This window comes from Hordeum vulgare, chromosome 2H (genome assembly GCF_904849725.1).
Source record: "Hordeum vulgare subsp. vulgare chromosome 2H, MorexV3_pseudomolecules_assembly, whole genome shotgun sequence".
NCBI lineage: Eukaryota > Viridiplantae > Streptophyta > Magnoliopsida > Poales > Poaceae > Hordeum > Hordeum vulgare.
In genome coordinates, this window is record NC_058519.1 from 1190608 (window position 1) to 1203832 (window position 13225).

The following is a 13225-nucleotide window of genomic DNA, read 5'->3' on the forward strand; positions in this document are numbered from 1 at the left end:
ATATTAGTCGCACATGTTGATGGATGGTGCCGCGGGAGTTTGATGTCCATAAGTTGGCGGGCTTCCTCCCAAAAACCTCGAGCGTGCGAACCAAATCCTCGTTGTACATTATTCTACATGATCACCTCGTATAGTTTTGTTAGCAACCGTAAACTCAGACTAATTAAGACACGGTGTGACCGAAAGCAGATCATGAATGAATTGCAATTAATGAACGAGAAGTCCTTATTATGGTGGGTGGTGGATGGAATTAATCCGCGTTGGTCTATGCCGTTCACACTCATCCAACCTGGTGGGTGCACCGATCGACAATCGGTTGACGATCGTATGATCACTGATCATGATCGTATGCTCGTGCATGCATGCACATTCGAGTACCTAGTGATCACTGATCAGTGATGTCATGGCGGTGACATCATGCTTTCACTTTAAGTCCTGCAATGCATATATATACATGTTGATCAGGCTTGGTGCCATGCATGCAGCACTGCAACAATCTACGTAGTAGTAGTAACAAAGATGGCCATGGCCAAGAGCTTCAAGTTATTAGCGCCGGTGCTGCTGCTGCTCATCACCTTCTTCTTGTGCTACAGCATCTACGCCTCCATGACACCTTCTTCTTCTTCTTCTTCTTCTTCCTTCCGCGGATGCCTCTTGGTTAGCATCCCCAGTCAGCTCGTGTTCACGCACGGCTCAGGTTCCTTCAACCTGCAGCTCCAAGCCTACATCAGGAACCCCAAGTTCTTGACGAATACCACCACCGGGAGGCCACTCTACCTCGTGACGCCAACGCAGGCCGTCCACGTGCAGCACGCCGTGAAATGCGGCCGCCGATACGAAATGCCCATCCGCGTGCGCAGCGGCGGGCACGACTACGAGGGACTCTCGTACCGGTCCGTGGACGGCGCCGCGGACTTCGCCATGCTCGACCTGTCATTGCTCCACGGCGTGCACGTCGACGTGCAGGCGCGGACGGTGTGGGTGGACTCCGGCGCGACGCTCGGCGAGCTCTACTACGCCATCGGGAATGCGACCGACGTGCTCGCCTTCCCGGCCGGCGTGTGCCCGACCGTCGGTGTCGGAGGACACTTCACCGGTGGCGGTTTCGGCATGCTGATGCGTAAGTACGGCTTGTCCATCGACAACATCATCGACGCCGAGCTGGTGGATGCCGAGGGGAGGCTCATGTACAAGGACACCATGGGGAGCGACGTCTTCTGGGCCATCCGAGGCGGCGGTGGCGGGAGCTTCGGCGTCGTGCTAAGGTGGCAGGTGAGACTTGTTCCCGTCCCGGCCACGGTCACGGTCTTCAAGGTGTCGGTGTCCGCCAGCCAGGGCGCCGTGGACGTGATCAACAGGTGGCAAAAGGTGGCGCCGGCCCTGCCGGCCGAACTCTACATCAGGGTGCTCCTCCAGAAGAACACGGCCGACTTCCGGTCCCTGTACCTCGGTAGCTGTGACAAGCTCCTGCCGGTGATGAGCAGCCGCTTCCCGGAGCTGGGGATCAACCGCTCGGACTGCAAGGAGATGACCTGGGTCAGGTCGGTGGTGTACGTCTACCTCGGCAACGGCTCGACCGTGGAGGACCTCCTGAACCGGACCACCTCCGAGTTCGACATGACCCACGGCTTCAAGGCGACGACCGACTACATCCGACAGCCCATTCCCCGGTTCGTGTGGGCCGACGTCTTCCCCAAGCTCAACGACGCGAGCAAGGGGCAGATCATCCTGGTGCCCTACGGGGCGCGGATGGACAATGTGTCCGACGACGCGACACCGTACCCGCACCGTGCTGTACCACATGCAGGTCTACAACTACTGGCTGGTGAATTCCGAAGATGAGATCGTGCAGACCAAGTGGGTGAAGGACATGCACGCGTTCATGGCGCCGTACGTGAGATCCCAATCTAGGCCAAGGGGAGCCTACTTCAACTGCAGGGACCTGGATCTTGGCCTCGACTGGGGACCAAAATATTTCGAAGGTAACTACGAGAGGCTCACCAAGGCCAAGGCTCTGATCGACCCCCACAACTACTTCCGCAACGAGCAAAGCATCCCGCTACCAAAACAAGCAAAACGTCCCGCCATGATACCGATGATGCAGCGGCGGCCAAGGCCTCTTTCCTCCCCACTTTGAAAATATTTTGGTTCAAACATCTGAATTGATGTGGACTGCAGGCCTTAATTATTTTTGCATACATGGTAGCCATACTGTATGTCTACATGTACGCATTGTATCTTTCCTCCTCGCTTTGAAAATATTTTGGTTAAAACATCTGAACTGATGCATCCGGCTTTGAATTTTTTTGAGTTCAGCTAAATTACGTTCGCGACTAGGAATAGATTACCCCACGCCAAATAATTTGCGGCAAAGCCCCAAGAAGCGCCTTTCTTGCCCGAGAAACGCCCTTCAAAGGCCAAACAGCTGAAGATGCTCTTAAACTTCCTAATCAGTTTTCAGGGCGTGGGGTCCATGCTATTTTTTTCAATCAAATCTCCCCAAACCAGTTTTCACGTAGCTAGCTTAATTACGTATGTCATGTGGTTAGCTTTACCTAGTTATTTTAATTGCTTGAATTGCTTATCATATATGTCATGCGGTTAGCTTTGCATAGCTTAATTAGGTATGTGTAGCAAAGCCCGTTCTATTCTAGAAAGGTCATCGAATCGTTTTGGGCATGTCCGTACATAGCAAATCCAAGAAATGTCAACCGTTAGATCTCCTGGCTAGGTCACTGGTGAATAGTGGATACTCATCTTATGAAACAAACCTATGGCTTGTAATTGCTCCGGAGTCTTAGTGGACTGTTGATCTAGATTCAAAATCTTGTGTATCATAGTAGTAGAGATATGTCTCGTCATATTTTTAGGAATATCTAGTTACTAACGATAAATTAACTGATAATTTGTCCGACAAAAAAAAGTTAATAGATAAAAATTATACATTTTGTCAGTGACAGGTTTAATAAGATAAAACAGTCTTATTAATCATTGTATATGCTTTACGAAAGATTTCATTACGCAAGTTTTGCAGGGGTTTTAGTTGCTACAATTATACACGGAAAGAAGGAATCCGTGGAAAAATAGTGCGCTATAGCCTGAGAGATGTCCCGATAAACAAATCACTGTACAATGTCTCATTAATAGCATGCTAATAACAAGAATGGCATTTTGGCTTCCCGCATGAATAGTTAACAAAAAAAAGTAAATATGTTTAAAAAAATCTTAATTTTTTTAGATGTACGTGTTAGTGTCGCAAGCATTCCTAAAAAAATTATTTGAAATAGAGCGATGGTGTTTCGTCGGTGAAAAAAATTCAAATTTAGGGTGTAACGTTTGCTGCTTTTTTCTTTGCACAGGTCAAAATGTTTAACTTTTTTTTACATATTTGTATGTAGCACTTGGATATGACAAAGAGCACATATAATCTCTTTTTTTATTTTATATTTGAAAAAGTATTTTTGCGTGCAGGAACGGTTTTTTTTTTTCATTGGCAAAAACAGGTGAGGCCCATGTACACGCGGTCCACCATTTCCATTCCTCTGCTCCCGACGAATCCAACAACCAAACCAAACCAAGAGGAGCCGACGGCGGCGACGGCGACGGCGACGGCGACAGCTGCCCGCAACGACGAAGGCGGAAGGCGCCCTCTCATCCATGTGCTGGAAGCGGAAGCAAGCAAGCGCTACCAACAGCTCAAGGTCAGCTCAGCTCTCCTCTCATCCGCCCGCCCGCCCGCCCGCCAGGTGCTTGTGCTTATTCCCCTGCCCTGCCACCCGCAAGCTTTGCTTCAGTGGCCCCAGAAACTAAACAATGGCCATACTTACTTTACTTACATCAATGAACCCGATGAGATTGAGCGAATCAAGCCGCCGGGCCTTGTGCCCACTCCTCGAGTATAATAGTATGATCCAGTCAAGTCTAAGCGCCAGCCCCGAGTGCCATTTTCAAACTCCTTCACATGGCAATGGCATACCCGCAGCCTAGCCTTGTTTTTTCACGGTTTTGCTTAACGAGATGCGTGCTATATATGCTTTGGCACAGATTACTTGTGTCCATCAGATCTGGTGGTGCTGGGACTGGGAGCATTGACTTGACCCGCTCATCACCAATACAAAGAGATACACATCATATATACATGTGTCATATCTATACAACATATGCTTGGAAGTTGGAACCTGAAGCAAGCAAGGCCCTATAAGCAAAGAGAGAAAGCAGCTGGGGTTAATTGGCTCATATCTATAGATGCACATACACATCTCTCTTGCTTGCTTATGCTTATACGGAGTAGCTTATAGGGCCTTGCTTGCTTCCGGTTCCAGCAGATGGATGAGATGACATATATATCTATACATGTCATGTCACTACCTAACTCGTGGCTTTTCTGATTACATATTAATACAAGAAGAAGAGTTGTTAACCAAAGTCTCTTGTCTCATCACATCAAAATCCGTGCTGTATTTTTCAATTAGGCGAGCTGAGCCTTTCCCTGGTTCCACTGTGACCAACGAATTCTGGCAAGATTTACTCCACACTTTCATATTTTGTGATTTAACTTACCAAATAGTTTCACCCCTAATACATAGTCATATGTCATAATAATTACACCATTGCTTTACTTTAATACGAATTTAGTGACATTATTGTGTGGCGCGTAACCAGAATCTTTTTGTTGGTCAAGCTGATTTTGAATCTCGAAATACGCGTCTGATCTAGATTAGCCTGTAGCAAATGCAGGTTTTTTTTCTAGTGTAGCTGATGACGGAGAGTAATTAATCTGTAGCAAGTGCAGGTAGCCCAGTGATAGTTAATTGCAGTACGCGTCTCATCTTAGATCAGATCCGTTCGAGGACTAAACACACACCTGCTCTTTCTCCCTCTCTATCTCTCACCGTCGCTGGCTTGCTCCCTGCGCTCCACCTCGCCGGCCAAAAAACGCAGCTCCCATCTCTTCTCACTTGCCGGCAGCGCAGTTGTCTCCTCCTCTCCCTGTCACGACGGCGGCGGCGGCGGCTGCTCCTCCTGGGTCTGCATCAGCCGCACCACCCCTGAAAAGCAGAGTAGGCACTCTCTCTCTTTCTCTTGTGCATATGTTAGGTGTTCCTGCAGGCCTGACCGGCAGATCCTTTTGCAGTAGCCAGGCCTCCCCCGGCAGTCGGCATCCATCACCGGCAGACAGGCACCTGGTGCGCGCACGTCAACGCCAACGTACGTAATCCACAGTCGTACGTCTCCATTAATTTGCAGCTAGCCTGTACAATCAGTAGTACTACCTTTAATTTCCAGGATTTCTTGTTGTTAGTGATGGAAAATCAGTGCATGCATATATGCACAGGGCAGGTAATTGGATTCCCTTTGGTTTCTGGATCGATGCAGGTCATATCCCTGCATCAGATGGGGATGTACGCGGCGCTCCGTGTAGCGCAATGGGTGGTGGGCAAGGCACTAGCACCCGTTGCCGACGGCGTGCTGGGGGCTTGGGCAGCCACCAACAACTTTGGCCCCAACGTCGAGGCCCTCAGCACGGAACTGCTGTGGGTGAAGGCCACGCTCGAACAAGCTGCCCTCAAGGAGCTTGGTGGGCCAGCCATGGAGGAGCTGATGCAGAAGTTGCGGGACTCGGCGCACAATGCCGAAGACTTGCTGGACGAGCTGGACTACTTCCGCATCCACGACGAGCTCCATGGCACGTATGATGCTGCCGACAAGCACGGCAAGGGTTCTGTTCGCAACCTTGCCCTCAATTCTCGCCACACTGCCAAAGCTGTTGGCAAACTGGTCAATTGTTGCGCTTGGCAGCGTGCTAAGGGTCCGCAGAGGTCATACAACAATTCGTCAATGCCAAACGCCAATCAGGAGGTCAGTGGATGCATGCCCAAGCTCGGTAAACTACTCCCTTGCTCTTCTTCCCCGCATCCACATGCTGGTGATGATGATCGGGGCAGTGAGCAAGAAACACCAAACCTTGAGTTTAATAGGGTTGATTTCTCTCAAAGGATGAATGACATTGTAGAGAAACTGCAGCTCATGCGTAGTGAGTTTAGCAAGATTTTGATACATTGCGGCCCTAGAACTGTCCCTGACATTGCCCAAATTCGTCCCATCACCAAAGGTCGAATTGATGAGCCAAAATTGTATGGGAGAGACTGTGTCATGAATAGCATCATACATGATATCACCAAGGGTCAAGACCGTGACAAGAGTCTGACTGTGCTTCCAGTTGTTGGTCCAGGGGGAATAGGAAAGACAACTCTGATGCAACACATATATCACAACCAACAAGTGCAAAATCATTTTCCAGTCAAGTTTTGGATATGTGTGTCGCTCAATTTCAATCTGGAGAAGGTGCTAGAACAGATTGAAACAAGTACCCCTAAAGTCGAAAATGAAAGAAAGGGCAGTACAACAGAAGAGTTGATTGAACAAAGATTAAAATCTAAAAGGTTCTTACTCGTATTGGATGATATATGGCAGCTTAGCAATGAGGATGACTGGGGAAAATTATTGTTGATACTCGATAAATCACAAGAAAAGGGCTCCATGATTCTCGTCACAACTCGGTTTCAAGCAATAGCAGAGAAGGTTAAAACAACTGGCCAATCAATAAAGCTGAACGGTTTAGAACCTGAAGAGTTTAGAAAGTTATTCCTTGCATTTATCTTTGGTGATGAGCAATATCCAAAGGATAAACATTTTCTGTTTGAGACTGGAGATAAGATAATGGAGAAACTAAAGGGCTCCCCTCTTGCAGCAAAAACGGTTGGTAGATTACTGAGTAAAGACATTAGTTTGGGTCATTGGAAAAGGGTCCTCAAAAGTAAAGGATGGGAGAAGCAGACTGGTGACAACGAAATTATGCCTGCCTTGAAACTTAGCTATGACTTTCTCCCTTTCCATCTGCAACAATGTTTTGCCTATTCTGGATTGTTTCCTGAAGATTACCTTTTCAAAAGCCATGAGCTGATCAGTCTGTGGATTGGACTAGATATTTTGATGCCTAGTGGTCAAAACCAAACATTTGAAGATATAGGTTTGAGCAATTTAAGTGACTTAGTCATTCATGGATTTTTCAGAGAAGAGAAAACTGAGCATGGTTTGCATTATGTTATGCATGACCTACTGCATGATTTGTCATTGAAGGTTGCATCTCATGATTGCCTTAGTTTACGTCTCCCTAGTGTTGGATCAGTAGAGATTCAATCAACCACCCGTCACTTGTCTATCAGCACAAATGGTCCAGTGTCTTGTAAACAATTAAAGAGTGGATTGGAAGAACTGAAGACAAGATTTAAGGTTGAACATTTGCAAACATTGATGATATTTGGAAAAATTGGTAAAGGTATTGCCAAGATATTTGGTAAATTTTTTGGGGAAGCAAACACTCTTCATGTTCTTCATTTGCCCAACATGTTCTGTCCAGTGGAGTCCATGTTACATAATTTCTCTGGACTTGTCCACCTACGATACCTATCTCTAGGGACAAAGGAGAAGTGGATGCATATACCACTTAGAATCTCTAAATTTTATCATTTAAGGATTCTAGATCTTCAGTTGTGGGATGGCCGTCGTGATTTGCCCGAAGACATGAGCAACCTTGCCAAATTGTGCCATTTTTATGTCCCAGCTGATGGCCAGCTTCATTCTGACATTTATAATGTGGGAAAACTTAAACTCTTAGAAGAATTAAAGGCATTTCAAGTCAATAAAAAAAGTGAAGGATTTGAACCAAAGCAACTAGAGCATTTAAGCAAGCTCAGGGAGCTTGGCATCTACAACCTTGAGAAAATACACACAGAAGAAGAAGCAGCTCAAGCAAAACTGATAGAGAGAAAGCACTTAAGGAGGTTAACATTGGAATGGGATCGTGAGCGGTCTAGTGTCGAGCCTAGTGTGGAAGCAGTGGTTCTTGAGAGACTTCAACCACATGGAGATCTTCAAGTGTTGTGCATTAGAGGGCACGGAGGTCCTTCTTGTCCAACATGGTTGGGTGATGAGTTCGCTCTTGAAGCTCTACAGTCTCTTTATCTGTATGGTGTTTCTTGGGAAGTGTTCACTTTTTTAGGGAAGGCGTGGGATCTCCGTGAATTAATATTTGAGAATATTGCCAAACTGAAGGAGTTTATCATAGAGAAAAGCTTTTGCATGCTAACAGAGCTTAAACTCATTGGCTTAGGAAGTTTTGAGAAATGGGTGTATCCAGCTGAAAAAGAATCTTCTCTGGGTGGAGATTTGTTGCCATCAGATACTGATATGTTCCCTCTTTTGCAAGTGTTGATTATCAGAAATTGCCCAAAAGTCCTGGGGTTACCTTTCTCAAACCACATTGTTTCGCCAAATTGGTTCCCAAAACTACAAGAGCTTAAGATAGAAAACTGTTCAGAATTCTTGTTAGTGATCCCTATGTCTTGGATTGGAAGTTTGCGTCATGTCTCGATTCGCCGTGTCAAGCTGCTAGATGAGTTTGAATACTCAAAATCGTCTGATGGAGTAGAATTGAGTATTACTGGATATGGTGATGTGCATAGCTTAGACCAAGTGTTTGTTTTCGATAAAGAATCAGTTCTTGAGAAATTGATACTCACGAGATGCCCACCCTTGGAGTTGAAGCACCTTCTGATGCTAACCTCGCTGAAGGAACTATTGGTAGGAAATTTAGATTCTCTTGTTGGACCATTAGGAGAGGGTGATGTGGAATGGCAGCTCCCTGTTGAGCATATCAAGATCTGGGACTTAAATGGTAATACTGGGAACGAATTGACAGAGCTCCTCCGCCACCTCCCAAGGCTCTCCAAATTGGAAATATGGAAATGTAAAAATATAAAAAAACTGGTAGTGGGGGTGGATGTGGAACAAACAACACAAGAAGCATCAGAGATGGGGGGAGGTGAAATAATAGCAGCAGCAGCAGAGGAAGAGGATGATGGGGTGCTGCTCTTCCCACCTCATCTCTGTGACTCACTACTAGAATTGGAGTTCCGAGGCTGCCAAGAGCTGGTCCTGGTGGACCCGCCAACTCTTGTTCCTGGAGGAGGAGGACTCCAAGCCTTGCGATCCCTCGAGAGATTAACAATAGTGAATTCTCCAAAGTTTCTATCTCCCTTCTCGTTTTCCCGTCACCTTTTCCCTTCCTCCCTGCAGTTCCTGGAGCTTCGGAAGGTGGAAGGCATGGGGACACTTGAACCCCTCTCAAACCTCTCCTCTCTTATGAGATTGAAATTGGTTGATTGCGGAGAGGATCTGAAATGTCAGGGCTTGCAGTCTCTCATTACCGCTGGGGCCCAGCTCAACAAAATAGAAGTCATTGGCAGCCCTAGATTCTTTACTGATTGGGATCCCAATTCCAGACGGGGTTCAGAAGGTGTTGGAGCAGGAGAACAGTATCAGACACAGCTTGTATCGTCCACACTGCAGAAACTCTGGACAGAAGACGCAGCGGGGCTCTTTGCTGCACCCATATGCAGCTTCCTCTCTTCCTCCCTTGTGGAGCTGGAACTTGACGGGAGTTTGTCCAAAGGGATGGGACGCTTCAGCAAGGAGCAAGAGGACTCCCTTCAGCTCCTCTCCGCACTCCAACAACTTAAGTTTGAGAGTTTCAAACACCTTCAGCAACTCCCTGCAGGGCTGCACAACCTTACGAGCCTCAAGATCTTATCAATCCGCTACTGTCCAAGCATTTCGTCATTGCCCAGTGACGGCCTCCCCAAATCACTGCAAAAGCTACGTGTCGGATACTGTAACAATGACGTGCTAGAACAGCAGTGCAGGGGGTTAGTGGAAACCAACCCAGGTATCAAAATAGACTGGTGATCCAAGGTAATAACACAAACATACTTTCTTGTGTTTTTCCACTTTGCCTTTTTCCTGCAATCCTCCTTAATAACGCTGTGTTTGTTCCCGTCCACTATGCAGGACGATGCCTTGGAGTTCCCTTGTACATTATTCTAGCCTTGTAGAGCTCAACTCTTTTCATACAGACACACTTGCCACATGGATGACATGAAGGTCTAACCAGTGATGGAACTGTAAATACCTTGCCCTCACATATTTCAGTCAGACATCACATGAAGGTCTTGTGGCTGTGTCTTCCTTCCTGTACTTAAATCTGGTAAGTACATCTACTTTGGAACTTTACTCTGCTGTACAATATCAATTATATCCACTTCTGCTTTTACTCGATGCAAAAATAAATAAATAAATCCATTTATGCTCCTGCTATATTAGATTTCCATTTTCTTCTCGATGGTAGTATACGTATTTAAGATTTGGTCTTCCCACAAGTGAGAAAACCAACGTCATTATCAGTCAATGCCTTCTGCAAGTCTCTCTTATTTTCTTCTTAGATGTAACTACCAACGAAACCTGTGATCAACATTTCTTTTGCTTTTTTGTGCAGGTGTTTTTTCAATGTTACGGGCTTCTTCCTATTTACGGGCTTCTTCCTAGTTTGGGTGCCACAATCAAAATATCACTATGGCATAAGTATGGAATAAATGAGACTTCGGGGCCAAATTACTGATATCAAGGTTATCATTTTTTTTTCATACACTGCTATGGTGCTATTTGTTCCTGCATTTCTAATTCCTGTTTGCTTTCTGTTCAGGTGTTCTAGTTTTTGTTTGGTGTTTTTTTAGCAATTTGTGTTTACATATTGTCCAAAACTCATGAAGACTGTCTACTTGGAAAGTTTAGTTTTATGGATCAAAGGATCATCTTGGTGTATTTATGGAAAACAATGAGTTGTCAAGTGTGTTTTACTACTGATAAGGTTTGCAGTTTTTCAATTCAGTCTACATTCTACTAATACCAGGTATTCTTGCATTCATCATAACTGTTCTTATTTAACGAAATTTAATGGCGTATGGGATCTTCAGAAGAATAGCCGGCATATCATATCAGTGCACGTGTGGAGCCAATTCAGATCATATGCGGCAGAAGCAGTCTGAAGGTAATGCATTGCATTTACAATTTTGAAATGCTAAAATTCCATTAAGGCACTAAGGTGCATGACCACAACCTATTTATAATTAACACTAGTTTATTATGTTGTTCCATCTCTGTTTAACATTAATATATAAATTACTTTTATTAACAGTAAATCAGGAAGTTGATTAATTCTGGGAACTTACTTGGTGCCCCAACTGTTTCAACCAGTGATGGAACTGTAAATGCCTTGCCCTCACATATTTCAGTCAGACATCATGTACAGTTGTTAGCTAATCTCAGTTATGATGTTGCTTATATTGTAGTAGATGAATCTCCTTGGAAGCAGTAGATTGAGTTGGGGAGTGTTCTGCCACTGCAACAGACACACACGAATGGTGCTGTTCGGTGAATGCAGTTTCAACTGTTACTTGTGATGCCTCCTTCGGTTCTTCCTTGGATACTTGTCTACTTAAGATAGTCCATACGATGGTTAGCGTTGTGCTCATTCAGTACAGTGTATGTCAATATATTTTTACCCTGCCGGCGGAACCATGCCAGGTACTTACACGTTTCTCTTGCTTCTGCTTTGCCAGCAAATGTAACATGGCATGGAAAGTGCCTACCTGGAAGAAATGGTCAGCAATAGAATGCTGCTGGCCTGGCTTGCTTGAAGTGTTTACCTTCAGTTCTTGGCGCGTGCTTACTGATCGTCTGCAAAGGCAGTGAAGTCCCAAGATATCATCACCGAAGTCCCAAGATTTTCGGCAGCTTCCGCATCTAGCAGTACGAGTGACCTTCCGCTTCCGGATCTTCGAGTGAGCCTCTTCTTCACCATGAGCTGATCCTTTTTTCATCAGAGCAGAAGATGCTCATTGGTTCCTCCTTTTTATCCGCTCCTTATACCTGCATTGGATCATAATACCCACCTTTGTAAAACAAATGAATTAAAATGGCTGGTCGAATTTTGCAGGTGTGACCGCGTGTATACTTGGGGTGCACCTCTGAACCATGTTCAGATGTTTATCCAATCCACTCAGCTTATCACGGACTGCTATACACCTGCTCGATGAGTCCAGCATTTAATGCTACACGTTTCCCTCCTTGTCAGGAACCAGACTGCTTCTTCTGAACAAATCAACACTTTTCATACTGTTAACTGAAAGAAATCGACACCCAGCAGTCAATTGGCGCCAAACCTGTCGGGCTCACCGTCAACCGTATGATCTTCATCTAACGGCAGCTTCTACCGCTTCTCTCGGAGTTACGACAGACCACCACCCTTGCGGGAGCACACGAGATCGATCATGGCCAAATTAAGGCAGTGAAGTTCTAAGATGTCATCATTACCAGAGAGGAGAGGAGCACCATTTACTGAACTTTGCGCAATCGAGCTGCCCAATACGCTCTTCAAATGATGAACTACTTCTTCACCATCGATTTGCATGATCTTGTGCTCCAGACTTGGTAGCAGAAGTATCAGTCGACCGCCTCTGGGAAGATGACCAAGGTGATAGTGCTCTATGGAATTTGCGCAGAACCATGCAATTCCAATCCAAGTTTGCCATTAGGCCTTCATCATGCAGTTGTTAAGCTTCTGTTGTTGTACAAACTGAAGTTTCCCTTGTGAAGCGCACATTCATTCATATTAGACATTCTATGTATATTATCACTGTCACCACCATTACTTATTTATGCCTCGAGTATAACGGCGCACCTTTCCTTGGTAGTTACACTAAACGTGCTCTGTTATTTACTCTGGTTGTCAACTCTAACTAGCTAACACAAGAGGGGTAGGAGTTGTGTTACGAGATCCTTCAACCATTGCTCAACATCAGAACCAATGTGTGTTTATTTTTGGTCAAAAAAAAAGAACCAATGTGTGTTTATTTTTGGTCAAAAAAAAAAAGAACCAATGTGTGTTTCTAAAAGTGTATCATTTCTCACTATTGAATTCATGCTCCAGCCAGTTGCTTCAAAAGTCCAAACTAATAGAGAAAGGCGGACAATATATTTTAACCCATTGTCGGGGAAAGAACATGTAGTAGTACAGCTAAAGAAAATTCAGGGGGAGATGTGGTTTCAGTGTTGGTGTGCTTCTATGCTGCTTATTCATGTTAATGTTGGTGTGTTTCTTGTTAGGGTGTTAGTGTGCGCCCCCAATGTGTGTAAATGGATTCTCTTCAAATTGCCCGAGCATTGTTGCTCGATCGCAAAATTAATTTTCAACCATCCAATGGTTGGCTGTGGATTTCTTTCTTTCTTTGCATGCAGACGCAGAGTTATTTTTTCCTTCTCTACTTTT

The 13225-nt window shown here is 45.4% G+C and overlaps 1 protein-coding gene and 1 pseudogene across 7 annotated transcripts; both read left to right on the plus strand.

Moving 5' to 3' along the window:
* Positions 1-516: 516 nt before the first annotated feature.
* Positions 517-2281, plus strand: LOC123429004 (annotated as a pseudogene).
* Positions 2282-3518: 1237 nt separating this feature from the next.
* Positions 3519-12653, plus strand: LOC123431456 (disease resistance protein RGA2-like). 7 transcript variants are annotated; one of them, XM_045115245.1, is made up of 12 exons: positions 3519-3701; positions 4942-5060; positions 5135-5208; positions 5377-9813; positions 9910-10105; positions 10394-10523; positions 10601-10765; positions 10872-10945; positions 11093-11161; positions 11247-11439; positions 11517-11738; positions 11894-12653. In XM_045115245.1, exons 1-4 carry the CDS (start codon positions 3658-3660, stop codon positions 9805-9807), a joined length of 4668 nt encoding a protein of 1555 aa, XP_044971180.1. In that variant the 5' UTR covers positions 3519-3657; the 3' UTR covers positions 9808-9813; positions 9910-10105; positions 10394-10523; positions 10601-10765; positions 10872-10945; positions 11093-11161; positions 11247-11439; positions 11517-11738; positions 11894-12653. The 7 variants fall into 7 exon arrangements, 6 of the variants coding, with proteins under 6 accessions (XP_044971180.1, XP_044971176.1, XP_044971177.1 ...); XM_045115241.1 differs by having other exon boundaries at positions 11247-11412; XM_045115242.1 differs by having other exon boundaries at positions 11250-11412.
* Positions 12654-13225: the final 572 nt, after the last annotated feature.

Excerpts from the sequence above, each read along its gene's own strand:
- LOC123431456 (XM_045115245.1), top strand. The coding sequence starts at position 3,658 with ATGTGCTGGAAGCGGAAGCAAGCAAGCGCTACCAACAGCTCAAG. Across the intron at positions 3,702-4,941 it reads AGCGCTACCAACAGCTCAAG|CTCCCATCTCTTCTCACTTG; the intron begins GTCAGCTCAGCT and ends CAAAAAACGCAG. Across the intron at positions 5,209-5,376 it reads GCGCGCACGTCAACGCCAAC|GTCATATCCCTGCATCAGAT; the intron begins GTACGTAATCCA and ends GGATCGATGCAG.